This window comes from Seriola dumerili, unplaced genomic scaffold (assembly GCF_002260705.1).
Source record: "Seriola dumerili isolate Sdu_G_001 unplaced genomic scaffold, Sdu_1.0 BDQW01000079.1, whole genome shotgun sequence".
Classification (NCBI taxonomy): domain Eukaryota; kingdom Metazoa; phylum Chordata; class Actinopteri; order Carangiformes; family Carangidae; genus Seriola; species Seriola dumerili.
This window is the reverse complement of record NW_019174334.1, coordinates 1,952,093-1,970,420: the sequence shown is the minus strand read 5'-3', so window position 1 is coordinate 1,970,420 and position 18,328 is coordinate 1,952,093. Positions and strand designations below refer to the sequence as shown.

The 18,328-nt window shown below is 42.4% G+C and overlaps 1 protein-coding gene across 1 annotated transcript in view; it reads right to left on the bottom strand.

Moving 5' to 3' along the window:
* Positions 1 to 17,793, bottom strand: part of flt1 (fms related tyrosine kinase 1) — a 49,018-nt gene extending 31,225 nt beyond the window's left edge. Inside the window, exons 1-10 of the mRNA XM_022744350.1 lie at positions 17,561 to 17,793; positions 14,633 to 14,729; positions 13,655 to 13,860; positions 10,907 to 11,031; positions 7,285 to 7,450; positions 7,013 to 7,149; positions 5,683 to 5,854; positions 5,342 to 5,459; positions 4,781 to 4,950; positions 4,487 to 4,634 (exon numbers count right to left, since the gene is read on the bottom strand). Coding sequence (XP_022600071.1) covers positions 4,487 to 4,634; positions 4,781 to 4,950; positions 5,342 to 5,459; positions 5,683 to 5,854; positions 7,013 to 7,149; positions 7,285 to 7,450; positions 10,907 to 11,031; positions 13,655 to 13,860; positions 14,633 to 14,729; positions 17,561 to 17,618 — 1,397 coding nt within the window. The 5' untranslated portion in view covers positions 17,619 to 17,793. The remainder of the gene's footprint in view (positions 1 to 4,486; positions 4,635 to 4,780; positions 4,951 to 5,341; positions 5,460 to 5,682; positions 5,855 to 7,012; positions 7,150 to 7,284; positions 7,451 to 10,906; positions 11,032 to 13,654; positions 13,861 to 14,632; positions 14,730 to 17,560) is intronic.
* Between the last annotated feature and the right edge of the window lie 535 nt (positions 17,794 to 18,328).

Genomic DNA, 18,328 nt, shown 5'->3' with positions numbered 1-18,328 from the left:
CACACACACACACACACACACACACACACACACACACACACACACACACGTACACATGACAACCATCAGACAGGTTGCACCACCTAGCACTCCCGTTCTTCCCAGGAAAAGCTTTCTCAATCAAAATGACACCCAAACACACACATATGATTAGTTACATGGATGTGGGGACATAAACGTGGTTAGACACAGAAAATGAACTTGCACACACACAGTCACACCACAGCCACATTCACACAGTGTATGCCTGTCAACAGGGTGAGCAGCTGCCTGGAAATATGAATGAACTGCTCCAAGTTGTGTATCAGTGGGGGTCATCTCCTGCCTTTTCTTCCTGTCCTCTTTCTCCGCCTAAAATACACTTGTATACTGTCCCTGTCTGTTCCTGTCTCTACCCCAAAATAACCAAAGCTGTATAAAGCAATACACAAATATAAGCAAAGTTTAATGCAAAAACACAAACAACTGATACAACACTTCAGTACATCTTAACAGATTCATACAAAGTTGGCAAATATTGTCATTCGTCATATGTAAGTTAGTTGTATAAAATTATTAAATATTAGATTCATATATTACTCATAGAACATCTGTATACAAGGAATGGATCACATTGGGAGACACCCGTAGAATGGGACATGAACACACACGCACACACACACGCTCACACAGACATTCTTGCACAAGCATGCACATGCTTGTGCCAGCTTTACACACACACACACATGCACACACACACACACACACACACACACACACACACACACACACACTCACACAGAAATGGACTTTACTAAGAGCACTCATTCTCTTAAAATGGCTTGTAGTATCAAACATACATCTAGATTTTTTAATTAATTTTCAATACAAAGACAAAAGGGCTGTTATACTGACATCATTTGACACACAAACAGAAGACATTTTGACATGGGATGACACTGGACGACACAGGATGACATAATATGACAGAGGGCAGTCATAGTCTCTGGTCTGTGGAGACTTCCTACATGGTAGGCGTCTGCTGACCTTCAGTCTTTTAATAGAGAACTGTAGGCATCCCATAGTGAACAACACAAAGCTTGTCCTCTCTCTTGTTTCGCCCGTCCATGGTGAGCACATTTGACCTTCTACCGGTGGCTAAAAATCGGAACAGAAACTCACAGCTTTTGTGGATGTCAGAATCAGATCAGGGCTTGAGACAGGCACGGTTCATGCACCCATTATAGTACCACTCTAGGACACAAAAAACAAGCAAAGCAGCTCCAGAAATGTGGCTGGTGGATGGATGGAATTGCACTTCTTCTGGCTCAAAATGTCTGTGAAATGTAAAAAAGCATAAACAACTACAGGATGGCTAGGTGCGAGGGGAGGGCTGAAATGAAGGGGAAATGAAGGAAATAAATAAATAAATGATCAGTAAAGCAGGTGTCCTTGTATCCTTAGTGATGTGGCTTATTTTTCTCCTTGTTTCCTGTGAGTCCTGGTCTTCACTGCTCAGCAGTGTTCCAAGTCACTTTCCTCACTTTCCACACCAGTATAGCAAGCACAGGATCATCACTTAGGATCACTGGTTATGTCACTGAGGGTTCTGGCTACTGTGCAGAAGCACTGATGAGTGTGTGGAGGGGGTGGGCTCCAGGGTAGGAGGCGATGGGGAGTTGTTCTTCTGTAAAGGTGGAGGATGCTGGGTTGGGGTGGAGGGCAGAGCTGGTGAGGGAAGGGGTAGGAAAGGTATGTGTCAGGGGCAGCAGAGATGGGGGAAGGGGTGGAGGGGTGGGGGTGGGGGGGCTCTCAAGAATAGATCAAGCTCTTGAGGAAGCGGACTGTGCCACGTTTGAAGACGAAGGGACAATCACGCTGCTGGGAAGCGTCTCACATCGGAGAGGAAGCCAAACAACGAGAGGAAAAGCGCTCTGATTTTCGCACAGGAAGCCCAGTGCGCCTCCTGCCCGGGCCAGATAAGAGCGCTGTGGTTCCCAGGGCCAGACCGAGGAGTGGACCCAGGACCCAGGCGTGAGGCCCCCCATCAGCCTGGCCCAGCCTGGTCCACTGTCCCTGGGCCTCCTCCAGCGCGGCGTCAGGCTCGTGGTGCAGCCGGGCTGCAAAGAACAAGGGCCTAGTGAGGATCCAGCCAAAAACTGGTCTAAAGAAACACACTCAAGACACTGAAGCAGAACCAGAACTAGAACCAGAACCAGAACCAGAACAGTTACTTCAAGACCCCTTATTTAGCATTTATAAACATTTAATAGTTTATACCACACTATAATGTAGTTGTACGAAGGTGTAAGGACAGTTTTAAGTATTTACTTTATTTTCAACAATTAAAGCTTCTCCTGCGAGACATATTTCATTCTATTACTGTGCTTTACTATATCGTCATTAATTATCTGTTCTGTATCTGTACAGCAGCCTACACTTATGGGTGCCAACAGGACTATTTAGGATAATTATAGATAGTTAGAGTTGTTCATCAATACATTAGTAAACAAATGTTACAAACCATGTATATCCTGCTTATGAATGCCAAATAGAGGGACTTAAAGTAAAGTAATAACGTGAGTCAGTACAGAGCCCAATGTAATGTGCTGCAACATTAGTGTGCTTTAAGCTGCAGCTTCAGTGTGCACCTTCTCAGTCTGCAGAAATCTTTTTCTTTTTGTTCGGAGTAACTGCCTTTTTTTGTTGCGTGTTTGTTTGTTTTGTTTTTTTTATGCCAAAGTGTTTGTGTAATTACTTACAGACTGGAATAAATTTCAATGTGCAATCATTCAACTAATTGATCACACATTAGGTGGTACTGAGCAAAATGTTCCTCCATGTGTAGATTGCATGTGAAATAATGAAATACAACAAATTTCCCAAATATATTTTTTTAACCTTAATATCTAAATATATTGTCTGAATATGCAGCAGATAATCTAGGTAACAGGTAACATTTCTGCAGGATGAATAGTGTGTATCACCCTGTCCAGTTTCAGTGTGAAAGTGCCAGCTGGTCAACAACATTGCTCATGTACATTATGCAGATTACACTTGGCATTTGGCAGAGACGGACGGATGAAATCACAGCGAAGGCACCTCGGCATGGCGCCATGTGAGAGTGCCGGGGTTAAGGGTCAAGTACACTGATGATGTCAGTGTGTCTCGGAGGGGGAATAGAGTATGGGCGGCTGCTGTGGTTGCTCTCAGGTAATACTTAACCTTTCTGACTTGGTCATGAGCAACACAATAAGTGTCTGACCTCCAAGAACAACTCAATCAATGTTTCTGCCAAGTGCCTGCTTGAGTACTCATGCGCGCGCGTGTGTGTGCATCACTGGGTTGGGCCATTTCTCATGAGAACTTTATATATAGTGTGTGTGTCAGATATAAGAAAAAGCATCACAGGATGCAGTGTGCAATCACAATAATAAACAGGCCTCTCACCCTGCGTCCTGGACAGGAAATTCATTAAATCATAGCGTTTGATTTGGAAACCAACAAATCGTGACTGAGAGCACGGAACTGGCCTCTATTGAAGTGTGTTTTTTTCTCTGTCCTTTCAAGTCTGAGATACACTGTGTACTGTGTCTGTGAATGTACCAGGCACACACACACACACACACACACACACACACACACACACACACACTGACACATACACACAAAGCACAGACTGCACATTTGTATGCACTTAAACAAACATATGGAAAGGGACACATGGACAGTGAGAGAACAAACATATGGGGAAAGAGTCGTACAAGCAAGCAAACATACAAACACAGACATGATGAAACACACACAAATCGTGGGCGCATATACACACAAATAAACACACACACATTTTCACACATTCCCGCACATGAAAGGCCCCCAAAGGCATCTGTTCTGGTTACAAGAAGGAAACGCTGTCTGAACACATGCTGAAATAGACAAAACATGTCTCGTTTTTCAAAAATCACACACACACACACAGACACACATACAAACCCCCACCGCCAGATAACATAAAACAAACATTTTTTTGCACGGGTTTGTAACATATAGTGATATTATTTTGAGCCTTTGCAGTTCAAATAAATACCACAAATGACCTCAAACATGTTTTTTTTTCCCCAAATCAACATGTTTTATATTTTTTGCTGGTTTTGCCTTCTGCAGTTTAATTTGATTAAAAATTTAAGTGTGTCAAATCAATCACAAATAATACAGAGAACTCAGTATGGATATATACTCATGTTTACATGATCTATATCTTACCTGGTGTGAGCTTTGACACATTATGTGCTATTTTGTAAAGAAAGGTTTAAAGATTTTTATACTATTCAATAGTGAAGTTTACTATAATTCCAGCTGGTATGGTAATATATCCAATATGTTAATATCCTCGGTAATATCCAAGGTGCAAGATATCATGATTTATGGATGGTTTACTGATAATCTTTGAGGCACAATCTGAATGTGCACACTAGACTGTATCTTCTGTGTCGTCTGGGCTACTTACAGGCCTTTGGATGGGCAGGGATGCCAGAGCCACTGGATGTGTGGAGGAGGGACTCCATGGGACGTGCAGTGCAGGGCTTGCCTGCTCCCCCGCGGCACAGAGCCTGGGTCCTGCAACGACACCGCTTTCTCCCCTATCTGAGGACTCACTGTGAAAGAGAAAAGCCCACACAAACACACAGACTAAATGAAGCAAAAATTTCTAATACCTGAAAGGAGTGGAGATGGGGGGTGGGGTGGGGGGGGCAGTTAGAGCTGAAGGTGGCTGCTGGGGGATTATCTTCTTGTTTCTCACCATTGACAGCAAGTGTGAGTGTGAGATTCTGGTAGAGTCCGTGTTCCTGGATTCGTGCCAGGACAGTGTACTTCCCAGCATCCTCCTCCGCAACATCCCGGATCACCAGGGAATTCCCATCCATGTGGTATCGGGAGCATTGCTCTGCTGCCACCATGCCATCCTTAAACCTGTCAGAAAAAAAAGAGTTTTGGAAAGTGAGGAATCCCAGTTTTAAGGCCGACCCCCGTGTGACCAAAGTTTAATAAGGGAGAAAACTATTTGGAATCATAATATTACAGAACGAATAACTGTGATGGCTAAATATGATAAACAATGTATCAGTGCTTAAACAAACATCATCAGGCTTTTCCTATCAAATGGTTCTGAAAGTTTGCCAGAGATTAAAACAGTTTATAAACATGCCTTATTTAAGCCGATTAAACAAAGGGGGAAAAAAAAAAAAAAAAAAAAAAAAGGGAGTGAAACACTACAGAGGAAACTCTAAACGTGATGAGGTGCGAACACAGAGGCACGGGCTTCTGATCTGAGGGCACAGGGTTCAGTGCGACCAGTGCTTACCAGATGACTTCAGGGGCAGGGAATGCTCTTAGTTTGGGAGAGATTCTGTAAGATTTCTGTCCTGCTTGAGCCTCCATCACAGATCCATGTCTGGGCTTCAGATGGATAAATGGGCGGTCTAGAATTGAAGAATCGCATGGCCACATTCATGTTAGGTTGAGTAATCAAATGGCAAAGTTTGATCATTGTTTTGACATTTTTACAACACCCTTGACAGTGATTCAGAGCCTGTGTCGCAAGAAAACCTCAGAATGAAACTCACTTAAGATATAAATATATAAATGAGTAATCTGAACTGTTCTGTGGACAGATATCAGGGAGTTATATTGGAGGACACTCACCATAGACAGTGACAGTGACTTTCTGTTGCTTGTTTTTTTCACCGCTGGTGACTCGGCATGTGTAGAGCCCTCGGTCTGATCGCTGGAGCTTCGGGATGGTCAGAATACTGTAGAACAACATGTGCGTTCTGTGCTTCAGGAGCCTCTTGGAAGTGAAGCCCGAGTTGTTAATCTGAAGATTAAGTGGGAGAAAAGCCAAACTATTAACACTGAAAGCTCACCTGTGTGTCCTTCAAATTTATTTTTGAAAAGCTGTGAGCTCAAAGTGCTACATCCTTTGACTGAATCTTTGACATTAAAATCAAAATAACTGGAGTAACAAGGCATTCACTCGGTAGCAACACGTATCTTAAGGCTGGTATGTTTATATGCTGTATCTGTATTGATATTTCTTATTACATATAATGATGTTACTTGTACTTTTTGGAATGTTAGTTCTTATAAGGCATACTTTGTAAAGGGTTAAAATTGTAATAGGACATTAATAAGTGGATTGCCAGGTTATGAATAATACGTCTGGCTGGTGCATATCCTCATCCGGCAACGTTTTAAACAGCCGCGCCCCAGGTGCCTTGGAAGGCACATACCATGAAATCTTAACGGTTTTGGTTCGATCCCAGTCGGGGACCTTTTGCTGACATTTCCCTGTCTGTCTCTACTGTCAAACTATGTGGGAAAAATGCCAATAAGGCCAGATAAATTCATTTAAAAAAGAAGAGAAGAGGAGAAAAACTACTAAATCCATTTATTAACAGCTTATTACAATTTATCTCCCTGGACTTGACTAACAGACAGTGAGAAACCCACAGACCTTTAATATTAATGTCAAGTCAGAGGTTATAAATTGTTGCTCTGCAGCATTGTTGTTAAAAATTAACAAGATGCTCTGTAGTTTCTGATATACAGCCAAACCGTCCACAAATTGAGGAGTATTTTGATAAGTCCTCCAGTCCAGCAAGTGCACGCATAGAGTTTTATGTAAGTAATGATAAAGTCATTAGTTACAAGTCACTCCTAATGACATATACCTTATTAGAAAGCGGTACTGCGATCACTGCAGATTGATATTAAAGGGAACATCACATCCAAAAATCCTTATCATAATCCCTTATGCTAGTGTGTCTACTGACTATTACATGGAGGATGGTTGTTGCTTAAAGGCACTTTGGCAGTCCTAGGCAGGCACCTTTACCAGCCTGCTAGGTTACCATAGAGATACACTGTTCTCTGGGGGGTAACACATTAACACACTCCTGCCCAGTTTCTGTCATAGGTCATCTGTCATTTTAAAACTGTGCTTCTGTGATCTCCACTCTAGTGCAGGTCTGACCTTTCCAGGGTAGTCCCAGGTGATGTTGACTCTGGTGTTCAACTCCCCAGTGGCAGTGCAGTTCAAGACCAGTCTCTTTCCCTTCAGAGCCTGCACAGGACCACTGCTGTTCAGATACACCTCCATGATGTTACTCACTGGGGTGAAGAGAGAGGGAAAAAAAAAGAAATATACAGAAGTCAGAGAGAACTGGGTTTTTTTCCACTGAAATCACTGATACACACCTACATGTTTACATGTGAAGTGTGTACTACTGCAGAGTGCATGCTTACCTGGTCTGTGTACAAAGTATTTCTGTGACATGTATGTCACGCCATCGGTGATCGTCTGGCAGAAGAAGAGGCCGGTGTAATAGAGGGTGGGAGTTCGGATGGTGAAGCCCTGCTTGCTGTTCCAGATAATGTTCCTCTTGTCTGGACTCAGGCTGTGGTTGGGGAACTGTAGGAAGAGGGAGGAGAACAACGCCCATCAAATATTTCCCCATCACTGAGAGAAAAGCAGCTCTGACACATTTCAATTACACTGAGCACATCTGAAATTACACATACTGGACAAAAATTAGGCAACAACAGAACCACAGATTACTAATTTTTATACCAAACTATTAAAATAAAATAAATGTGAATAGGGAAGGAATATGGTGACGTGATGGAAAGAAATTGGTACTGATTGCATGTGCATCATTTCAACAGAAAAATAGTCAATGCAGTCCCATGGAAAAATGTATCATCTCTTTTTTCAAAAACAAGGGTTAAAGAGGCATGCCACCAATCAGGTCTCGTTTCTGTGACTCTAGAGGAGCGTTCTAAAATATGAGATGATCTCATCTTAGCTTGGGCTAAGGATGTTTTAAAAAAAATTACGAACTAGAGGTGTGCCGTTTGAAAGAAGTGGGCATTTAAGATTCAGGGAGGGTCTAATTAAGTACGCTATTTAATTGCATTATGGTAATTGTAGGATCCAGTGTTTTTGGCATACCACCTCTTCTACTGCTTTGATTTCCATCATTCTTTTTGAAATCTGTTTCTTTTGTGTCCTCGAACTTTATGGAATCACAATTTAAGTCAAGTTATCGTTAAACAAATGTCACATGCAAGTCTTTCAGGTCTCTGAATGTTAACCATTGCATTGATATGGCATTTGATCATTGTCCTTTCAAAATTGTGCTTTTACATAGACCTACACGAGACTTGAAAAAAGGACACATTTTATAGTACAGACCAAAACAAATCTCAAAACCTCATTGCTCTGACTCAAATCAAAGTCTCAGGTCTACAGTTTTGATTGAGTCTTTACTGAGTCTCCCTTGTTCTCTTCTTTGTTTTAATATAGAGAAAAACCAGGCAATGTTATTCAGTTGCAGAAGTTCATTTTAAACTGAGTATTGCACAAAATGTGCAGTGGAGCAATGCAATAGGTGCAAAAATAGATTGGCTTGAAGAAATTAGCGTAGGGTTTGTGTGACTGGTTTCTTGTGCAACTCCAGATTTTTCTACTACTGCTCAACTCAAGCTCCTCTTGGGTTTAATCCTGGTTTGGACTTGTGTATATAATGAACAGAGCCACTTCAGGTTAAAGGAAGAGTGTGGTAAGTCCTTTTTGGGACCAGTAAAATGTTTTGGTCACATGAAAAACTTCAAAATGAGGCTGACTATATTCGCACAGTGTTGGTTTTATAATCTAATTTCTTGGCTACCTTGAGATGGACACTTGTGTAACTGTGTAACCTTGTTGTTTTCTTGCAGGCAGCCACAAGGAAATGTTACTGTGACACAGTGGAAGCCTCCCACCCACTCTCAAGGGAGCAGGTAGACCCCCCTCCTCCCCAATGCTTCCCACTCTTCCCTCCTCCCAAACTTACTGAAGCTCCATCAGAGTGCCCTTAGTGCCCTCTCTGCCCCTCTTACACCCATCTCCTAACCCTACATGGAGGCGAGGCAAAGGTGGAGGCGGTGGTGGAGGTGGAAACAAGGGGAGGAGCGAACAAGTTACGGGGAGTCAGGATATGAGAAACGTGACTCCAGTCGATCTCCTCGCATCCTGTTGCCGCAGGATATAGACATTTTGACTGGAACCCCAGGTCGACCCCATCATCCCGGACCTCCGGACCTGCTGGTCACTTTCACGGCCAGAGCGAGAGACAGCAGAGCCTCCTGGGTATTGTTCCCGCTGAGAAGGGTCATGTTAAAGATCCAAGCAAAGTGCTAAATCCTTCCAGGAAAAAAACACTCCAGAGGCTGTGACAGTGAGTGGATTCCTGGCTCAGACGGGCCAGCGCAGGTTAGAGGAGGAAGACGGAGATGAAGGAAGAGGAGGAAAACTAATTTTAGAATAATTACCTTAGTGGTTCCAGGCATTTGGGAGGAGATGGAAGCAAGACAAAAACCTGTGTGTGTGTGTGTGTGTGTGTGTGTGTTGATGTCCAACTATGTGTGTTTTTTAAGATCATATTTAGAGTCTGGAGAACCAGTAGGATATGACATTCAGGGTCTTATTTGTCCTGATAATGTTTTTTTGCACTTCCTGGATTGCAGATCCAGAACATTTCAAATTCCTAGACATTTCTTCTTGTTGCAGTTTTCCTCTTGTTTATTAGCCATGTTAGCAGCATTGATCTACCACTTTGGTCCAGACTGAAATGTCTCAACAACTATTGGATGGATTGCCGCAAAATTTTATTCAGACAATAATGTTCCCCAGAGGATGAATTTGTCTGACTTTGATCATCACCTGACTTTTATATTGGCTTGAAGGCCCCATGTGATACAAACTAGGGGTAAGGAATTTGAAAGTCATCAGTTATTAGGGCTGACAGGGTCTAACATAGTTGCTTTTGAGTTGCATGATGGGAAGTGTAGGACCTGGCATTTTTAAACCGAACCACAATAGGGGCAAAAAGTCAGGAAATATCTGAGAGTATAAAAAGGAATAAAAAACATGATTTTAAGCAACACCTACTTATTATTCCCCAATTGGATTGTCGAGTTCAGAGCCTTCTGCATGTTTAACAGCTACTCTATTGTAGTTACACCACAATAAGCTTCCTACAGTGACGCACAAGCCATCACATTATGATTGAAGAGAATGGACTGTACTTTGATCTGTCAGGGGCCAACAGTAGCTACCCCTGCTTCCTCCACCAGGCACACCAGCTGTTTAAAGCATCATTCGGGGGAAGCTGGCAGCCAGGATTCTTACTACAAGAAGTAAAGGTTGAGATGTGGGAAGTGCTCCTGGCTCGGGGCCAATGGGGCACTCCAAACGCTACGTCCTGTCTCCAGAGGTGACGGCAGTGTTGCCATAGGCGCCGCTTGATTGGAAAAACCCCGTAAAGAAAGAAGCATCTTTGATTGGTAGTTTTTCTTGAATATGTGAACAGACAGACACAATCTCTTCTAAGTTATGGACTTATAGAGTGACCTACTATACACTGATTTACTATCATGGACACGAATGCATGAACTCAAACACACAGATATGCAGTCAGCAAGCACTCTAAATGCTCCTCTTTGCACTTAGTAACTCTGCCCACTCTCCCCCTCACTCAGCACTCAAGCACCAACACTCACAAACATATCCGCACACACTTTCACACATATCCGCAGACGGACATAAACAAACGGACACACACGCCACAGTGTAATGGCTGCCAAGATAAGAACAATGTGGCAAATGATCTGCAGAGGGACAGTGCATTGCGTGTATATGTGAGCCCTGATGGAAAAAACTGGGGCAAGTGATGATGTGAGGAGAATGTAAGTGTGGTGTGACTGGGCAAAGTGAGGCGTGAGTGTGTAGATACACGCACTACATGTAAAGATGATGCAGATCTCTGAGCTCCAACATGAATTAAAAAGACACGTAAATTGTCATTTCATTCATATTTGCACTGACCTTGACCAGTGTGGTGGTGACATTGGGGTGTGTGACTCGGCAGGGGATGACCAGTGGCTCCTTCTCCCTCAGGTACAACACATCTGGGCTCATACCCGGATGTTCCACAAATGGCTGCTGGCTGTCTGAAACCCAAACACTGCGGTCAGGGACACATATGGTGCAGATAATAAGCATGTAACATGAATACATACAAAAAGACTACTTCTTTTTACACACAAATATCATACCACCATGTTTGTAGTTTTAAAGGGTCAGTTCATCTAAATTACCGAAAAACACGTTTTCTCAATTACCTCCAGTGGCACTTAGCCATGCACTAATAGTGGTTTTAGATTAGAGATATTTGTAGTATATTATACTTTAGGGCTGCATTTAACTATTATATCCATTATCATAACATCTGCATATTCTTGGCTAATTGATATTAATTTCTGCTTTCTGAAAAATATCCACCACAGCTTCTCAGCATTCAAGCTGATGTCTTCAAATGTGTTGTTTTAAACTGCCAACAGTTAAAGAAACCAAAAATATTATATATGCGTTGATATAAAAGAGAGATAAGCAGCAAATCCCCCCAAAAGAACCAACCTAAAATCCAGAACAAAAGATTGGAAAAGGACCGAAATTATTAATCAGTTATGAAAATTGTTGTGAATAAGATTTCTGCAGATCCATTTATATATTATTAATTTTATATATTCCTCGATCTGTGCGTGGGGGTAAATGGAACTATGTCTGGGGTGTTGTGTGCACAGAAATCTGTTTCCAGGAAATGCCCTGGTTACTCTGGATAATCCATGCCAACAATTACTGCAAACACTATTCCTAGGAAATATTTCTTCACTAAGGAGTATTCCGTTGTCAAATGTCACACAGTTTCAGGAAAGATGAGATGGTGGTGTATCTTTAACGCTTTGAGCAACAAGCTCTCACTCACGTCCACAGCATTGGCATGGACGCAGAAATCTAACAGACAAATTTCTCAACAGGAACTTATTAATGTCTGCATGGTGAGATAGGACTGTGTGCAAGGGTGTAACAGATATGTTTTATCTGCGTCTTTATCTATTTTTATGTGCGTAAAAACTGTAAAAATGCAGAGTTTTATACCAAATAACTAAATAGGCAGTTCTTTTTTTTTTCTTTTTTTTGGAAGTGTTTGCACCTTCACCAGTGACGGCAGTCTGTATGTGGCCAGTGAGGCGAAACCCAGGGCAGGATCAAAGCGCTCGCCACGCCACCACTAACTGAAGCTCCTCCAGTTTATTGCTTTGAGCATATGAAAATAACTGAAGACGACTCAGATGACTGTATCAACATTTTTTTTCAACTCAGATCTTCTCTCATCTGGTCGGTGGTGAGATTTTATTAAGAAAGTCAACCTGGAACAATAAAAGCCAAAGGAGGATAAAAAAAAATTACCCCCTTGACCGAGTGAGAAAATATGTTGTTTTAATAATTTTCTGTGAACTGACCCTTTAATTTCATGCACACACAGAAAGGAAAGAAAACAATCAGCTGCCTCTATGCACAAACACACAAACAAACACACACACTTCCAAGTATCAATCTCAACAACAAACAAAAACAAACAGACACACACTCCTAAACATACACTGGTCCTCCACACCCATTCATTGAATACCCATTCAGCAAATGACTGCCTGCAGTCAACAATAAACACACAGATTGTTTAGAAGCAATCAAACGGCCTCTCTGAGCTTTCTCCTCCCAGCTCGACTACTGTAACAGTTCTGTGCCATTCAAAGGTGTGGGTGTTGCTCACTGTATTGTTTGTTACTATAGGGTGTTATTCAAGGAAAGCAAATCTCTGAACATTCGAACAAAAGTACCCCAAGGACTAGCGGACTGAGGGCTTCCTTCTCTTGCTTTGATTCCTAATAGAGGACTAAAGGAGGGAGGCAACGTCTGAGCAGAGCTGCAGGCCAAGTCTGACGCTTAATGGACATGGCGACCTGAGCGATTGATGGCCCCCGAGGGTCCTGTTGGCCAAACAGTAGCATGCCCTGTGACCCTGGCCATCTGCCCAGCTCCACACCCGGTACAGCCCAGCCCGAAACAGCGTCACCTTCCAGGACAGGGAGGAGGCGGCTGGGTAGACATCGTGCCTCCTCTGCCCCTGGATACCACTGAGCCTCTGGCCTTCATCTTATCCTTCTCAGCTCCTCTCACACACACACATAAACACACTTCCACACACCTCCCTGCCGCCACCTTGTAGAGACACAGCGACATCCCCTCCCAGCACAACCCCTTCGAGCCCTTCCCCTCCTCCCCCAAGCACAGGATGCTTCAAGCAAGGCTGACCAGAGCAGATAAGGCTGATGCCCTGGGAAACTCTGCCCGGGCCTGAGCCTTTCAGCAGCTGGGCTATTCCTGGCCTCGAGGTAGCACGTAAACGAAAGTAAAAAAGGATTTATATATAGACAACAGGGAGGTAGGCCTGGGCTGAGAAAAGAGAGGCAGGGGAGGAGGGGGGTGAAACTGTGCCAGAGTCATCTAGAAGGATGTGTTGTTGGGACAAACAGTGTTTAGATATAATTGGCTCTCTGGCATTGGTCTGTATTTAGCACCCACCACATCCTGTTTAACCTGGGGATATAAACAATAAGCACCACGGGGTGAAGGAGTGAGTACGAGACAGAGTAAAGGACAGCTACAGAGAAAGAGAGACAGAAAAGAAAAAGAAGAAAAATCAAAGGAAAAAGCGCACTAGTGTGTTACCTGTGACATAAACATAAACAGAGTTCTGTTTTCGAGGTCGGTGCCGATATCTGCAGCGGAACGGGCCCGTGTGCTGGGCCTGGCTGCGGCTGACCGTCAAACGGCTGCAGTGCTGCTGGCCTCTCTTCCCACAGCGAGATTGCTGCACTCGCACCTGATCTCTGGCCAAACCTGATGGGAACGCCCATATCAGCTCCCAGCGACCCCTGGTCAACAGGTAGAAGGGATTGAAACCAAAAAACACTTGGCAAACTTTTATGTTCACTGTCAGCTTACGTCATAGGAACTCCACCCCTTTATCTAATGATTGTTTAACCATATGTAGGTGGAAGGGTGGAAGAATGAAGCCTCTTTAAAATATGTCCCAGAGATTTCAATTTCACCGAGTGGCCTAATGACGGTGCTTTAAATGTCTTTTGTAAAATTCAAATTCCTTGTGTTTTGGATTCTTTCGATTTTGTTTTGTTTTTTGGTGTTAGGTTCAAGAAAATGTGAATAAAACTCTTAAAAGCAAAAGATAAAAATCAGATTCTGCATCTATGACTATGATTCTCTGCAACAGATATCTGGTTGAGATACCATTAATAGGAAGTTAAAAGCTCCACCAGCAAACAAGCAATTGCTAGTAATTGTTGAAGAATGTTTTAAATTAAAAAATTAAAAAATTAAAAAACTGACATATTTTGAGACTACAAGAAGCAGAGCTGGAGGAAAAATGGTAAAAATTGAACAAAGTGAAGAAAATATTGACACTGTGATATGATTCAGGATGAGGTTCTTCTCCAACTGTGCAGAATTTAATTGAAAAACCACAACTTTAATTTGATTCTAATGAGCAGTGTTGCTTGATCATGTTTGGGGGGGGTGGGGGGGGGGGGGCTTTCATTTACAGGTGCCACTTGCTCGTCCCACCTCACCTCCACCCCTTCCCGCAAAGTCGGCTTTTCTGGCACCCACATCTATCTACCTGAAACTCACCTGCAGCCGAGCAGTAGTGTCTGGTTGGTGTCCACGACCAACTGCTGAGTTTTCACATCCAGGATGGGGACGCTGTACTTGCCCTTGTGTTCTTTATCTGGAGACATAGAAGAAAGGAAGCAAACACAGAGCACAAGCAACATGTAATTACTGAGTAAGTGCATTAAGAATGTGTGAAATCGGGTTGTTTAATAGTAACTATAAGAAAGGGCTTTTTAATTACACATATGGAACTATTATTTGCCCCTCTCCTGTGAGGTCAGAGGTCAAGGTCAGGTTGTAATCCAGAATATATATCTGCTGAAATGGGGGGTTGATTGAGTAAACAGGTGTGGGGTATATTGCATCTTTGCATTTATATTTACCCCAATCCAAATTCCCTTGAATCAAGCCAGCTCAACATGAGAGCACTTTTAGAGGAAATCCTGGAAGACAAAACACTTACAACCAATAAATACTTTGGACAGTTCCTGTAAGCACTGTCCATTACAAACTGGACAAAAACAAATTCTTAAGAAGTTGTCTTGGTGAGTCCCAGCTCCCCAGCACGTCCTCCATCCAGGCCACAGTATCTGTGACCCTCTTTGCATCTCCTCGCTCAGGCCACTTGACGACATGCGTGGAAATGCGTAAGCAGTGTCCCTCTTGTTTATCAAATCAAAAGGCATTTCTCCACTCCATCGCTGGGGTTTATTAATGAGAGATAAAGACGGCTGTCTGTCCACCCTTCCTTCCTCCCAACAACAGCGGAAACATCATTCAGGGAAGTCCGTCCTTCACTCTGACTGCTCCTTATAGATTGTACAACACACATCTCAAAACACTCCTCAAAACACAACTACCCCACTGCTCTGTGAGTAGTTAAATCACTTGTAAGGCAGTTAGTGAGTTTATCACTTAAGTCCATTATTCCCATTCATTGTCAGCATCATTGTTCCCAGTGGATGCCCCATTGAGCAGATCTAGCATTACTCACTCTGCTAGCACTTCCTATACTATTTCCTTGGATTTGACAGTGTGTGGGTAGGCAAGAAACACACACCAACACACACACACACACACACACACACACAGCAGGCTAAGGGAAGACAGAGGGGAAGTGAAGGATCTCCTCTGGGCCTTTTGGGGCCTTTTCAACAAGCTGTGAAGTAGCTAAGAGCCCAATTTCAAAATAATTCAGTACAGTTTTCCTGCTACTTCACCCAACCAGGAGTCACAGCCAACATCACAGTCATAATCGCAGAAAAGTAAAAGTTACATTGAATGCTGCTCTTGTGGCATGTTTCCAAGCACTCATTCATCATTACTTTGGAAAATACCTTCTTCTGACTTTTCAGGAAGTTTGGAAGAATCATTTGGCAAAGAAAAATTCTGTTATTCATAAAAACGTGATATTCAACTCCAGTCCCTTTGTCCTGAAATTCATATCACTGCCTCCATCTGTGGAGATCATTTCTAGAGAATCAGTCTAGGGAACATATCCGTATTCTTCTGCAGTATGATGTTATCAAGAAACCAATGAAACTAATATTTTAAAAACACCACATATCACTGAATTGATATCATTTATGTATTATGCAATGTTTAGGGAGATATTTTTTTCTCAGTTATAATATATAGGTGTTTCTCAATTATACTTATATCTCTATTTTTTTCTAAAGAAAAGAAATCAGTACATTTTTCTTAGTAATGTGTTAATATCATAATCAGAACTTTGACAATGGCATTGGGCTGACTGAACATTAATGTAATGACATGGGAATTTATGTAGGCTATGTAAATACAACCATTGTAAGGATTATTGATTATTGTTGATTATTGTGGCCTATCTAGTTACTTCTTATATATCTTTTTAATTATTTGTTTGGCGGTTTCATTAGTGATGCATTTTTTCAGAAAAATGTTTATCTAGGATGACATCATTATAGTCTTGTTTATTTTTTGTAAACAAAAAGCGGAACAAGTATTTGTTGAAACAACTACGGGAAACAATTGCTTTGATTTTCATTAAAGTGCTAAATACGCACAGGACTTCAAAGTACTGCAGTAGGCCTACATGTGAGTTGAGTTTATTGTTTGTAATAAAAGATATTTAATGCAAAAAAAAAAAAATAATAATAATAATAATAAAAAAGAAAAAAGTAAATGGATATTTTTTAATATCATGTTTTCATACATTTTCCAGTAGAAAAAAAGTCTCCCTTTTTGGCTAAGAACAGCACGGAGATCTGTGGCGCGCACAAGAGCAACCTGCCAACTGTTTCAGCAATAAGCGCACATTAACATCGGTTCCTGCCCAGTGGATATTTTCCTCCAGTCGGTCGCGACCCCTCATTCATTTCTATCAGAGCCTCCATTTGACAAACTCATCAGTCTCAGGAAACAACGCCCTGCGTGTGTCCATTCAACCGGGGCCAAACGCACAAGGAGCCCGGGCACAGAGGTCCGCGTTATCCAAACAAGAGTCCCGCAGGACAGCGCTTATCTCCCTCGCTGCACTTGGAGCGGACAGAGGTTTACAAGCTGGACAACGATCGCACCAGCCGCTTAATTGACTGATTAATGAGCGCGCGCACACTCCACAGGAATTTGCGCGTCTTTTGTCTTCCTCCAAAGAAAAAGTTGACTGCTCTGTGTCGGTGATGGAAATTACTCTCCTTTCAAAGATCTCCCAGATGTTTAATAACTAGGACTCTCTGGTTATTAGTAAAAAATATCAATGATAAAAGTCGTTTTCTACAGGTTGCAACGTGCACAAAGTTTTCTCTTCGGTTTACAAAGTTAAAACTGAATTAAGAAAATGCAAATGTTGCGCTGAATGTTTCTCAATAAGTACTTTAAATACATAAACAACTTATTGAACATATGAACATAACTTCTAATCTACTCTGCATGTAGTGCAGCAATAAAAGTAAACCTGTTACTCACCTTTTGCCAAAACACCATACAATCCACATAGCAGGCAGATGAGAATACAATTCATCATGTCTGGCGACTCCGATGCAGAAAGCGGCTTTCAAATATAAAATATGAAACAAGTTTTATTCCTGCTGTTTTTCCCCCAAAGAGTGGACTACAGACGGCACAGCGAGCTTGGCTGGAGATGGTTGGTTTCCTGAGGATAGCTGCGGGAGATCACGCAACAGGACACCACGCTTGAACTCCAGTGCAACTTTTTCCCATCGTTTTGGATAGCGGCGCGTATTTATACAGTTCCCACAGTACCACGACCGGACAGCGGACATCCGTGACGTCCGCTGACACACCCAAGGCGCGTAACAGTAGTCCCCTTTTTTGGTTCTCCCTAGTGGTCAACCCATCAATCGACGAGGTGTCGATGAGAAAATACTGTGGTATCCAAAGTGGCTCTTTTTGAGCAATTTTGAGACATATTTTTTATACATGAATCAGTTCCTTCCGAAACACTCTCTGCAACTTATTCTATATTCAGAATAAGATACTCACCACTGTATGCCACAAAGGATGCGCACAGGACAACTCTGTGATGAAATCATGTAGCTATGTAGATTGGCGTACGCGATGATCCGCACGTAGGCGCGTGAGTGGTGTCCAGATCAACGACTTGGCAGGAGTTTGTCTCTGATTCTAAACTGTCGATCTTTCCTCAGGATGTAAATAAAAAGCTGTTCCTCGGAAAGCATGTAGCCTAAAAAAATACTGATTTCATAGACGGGC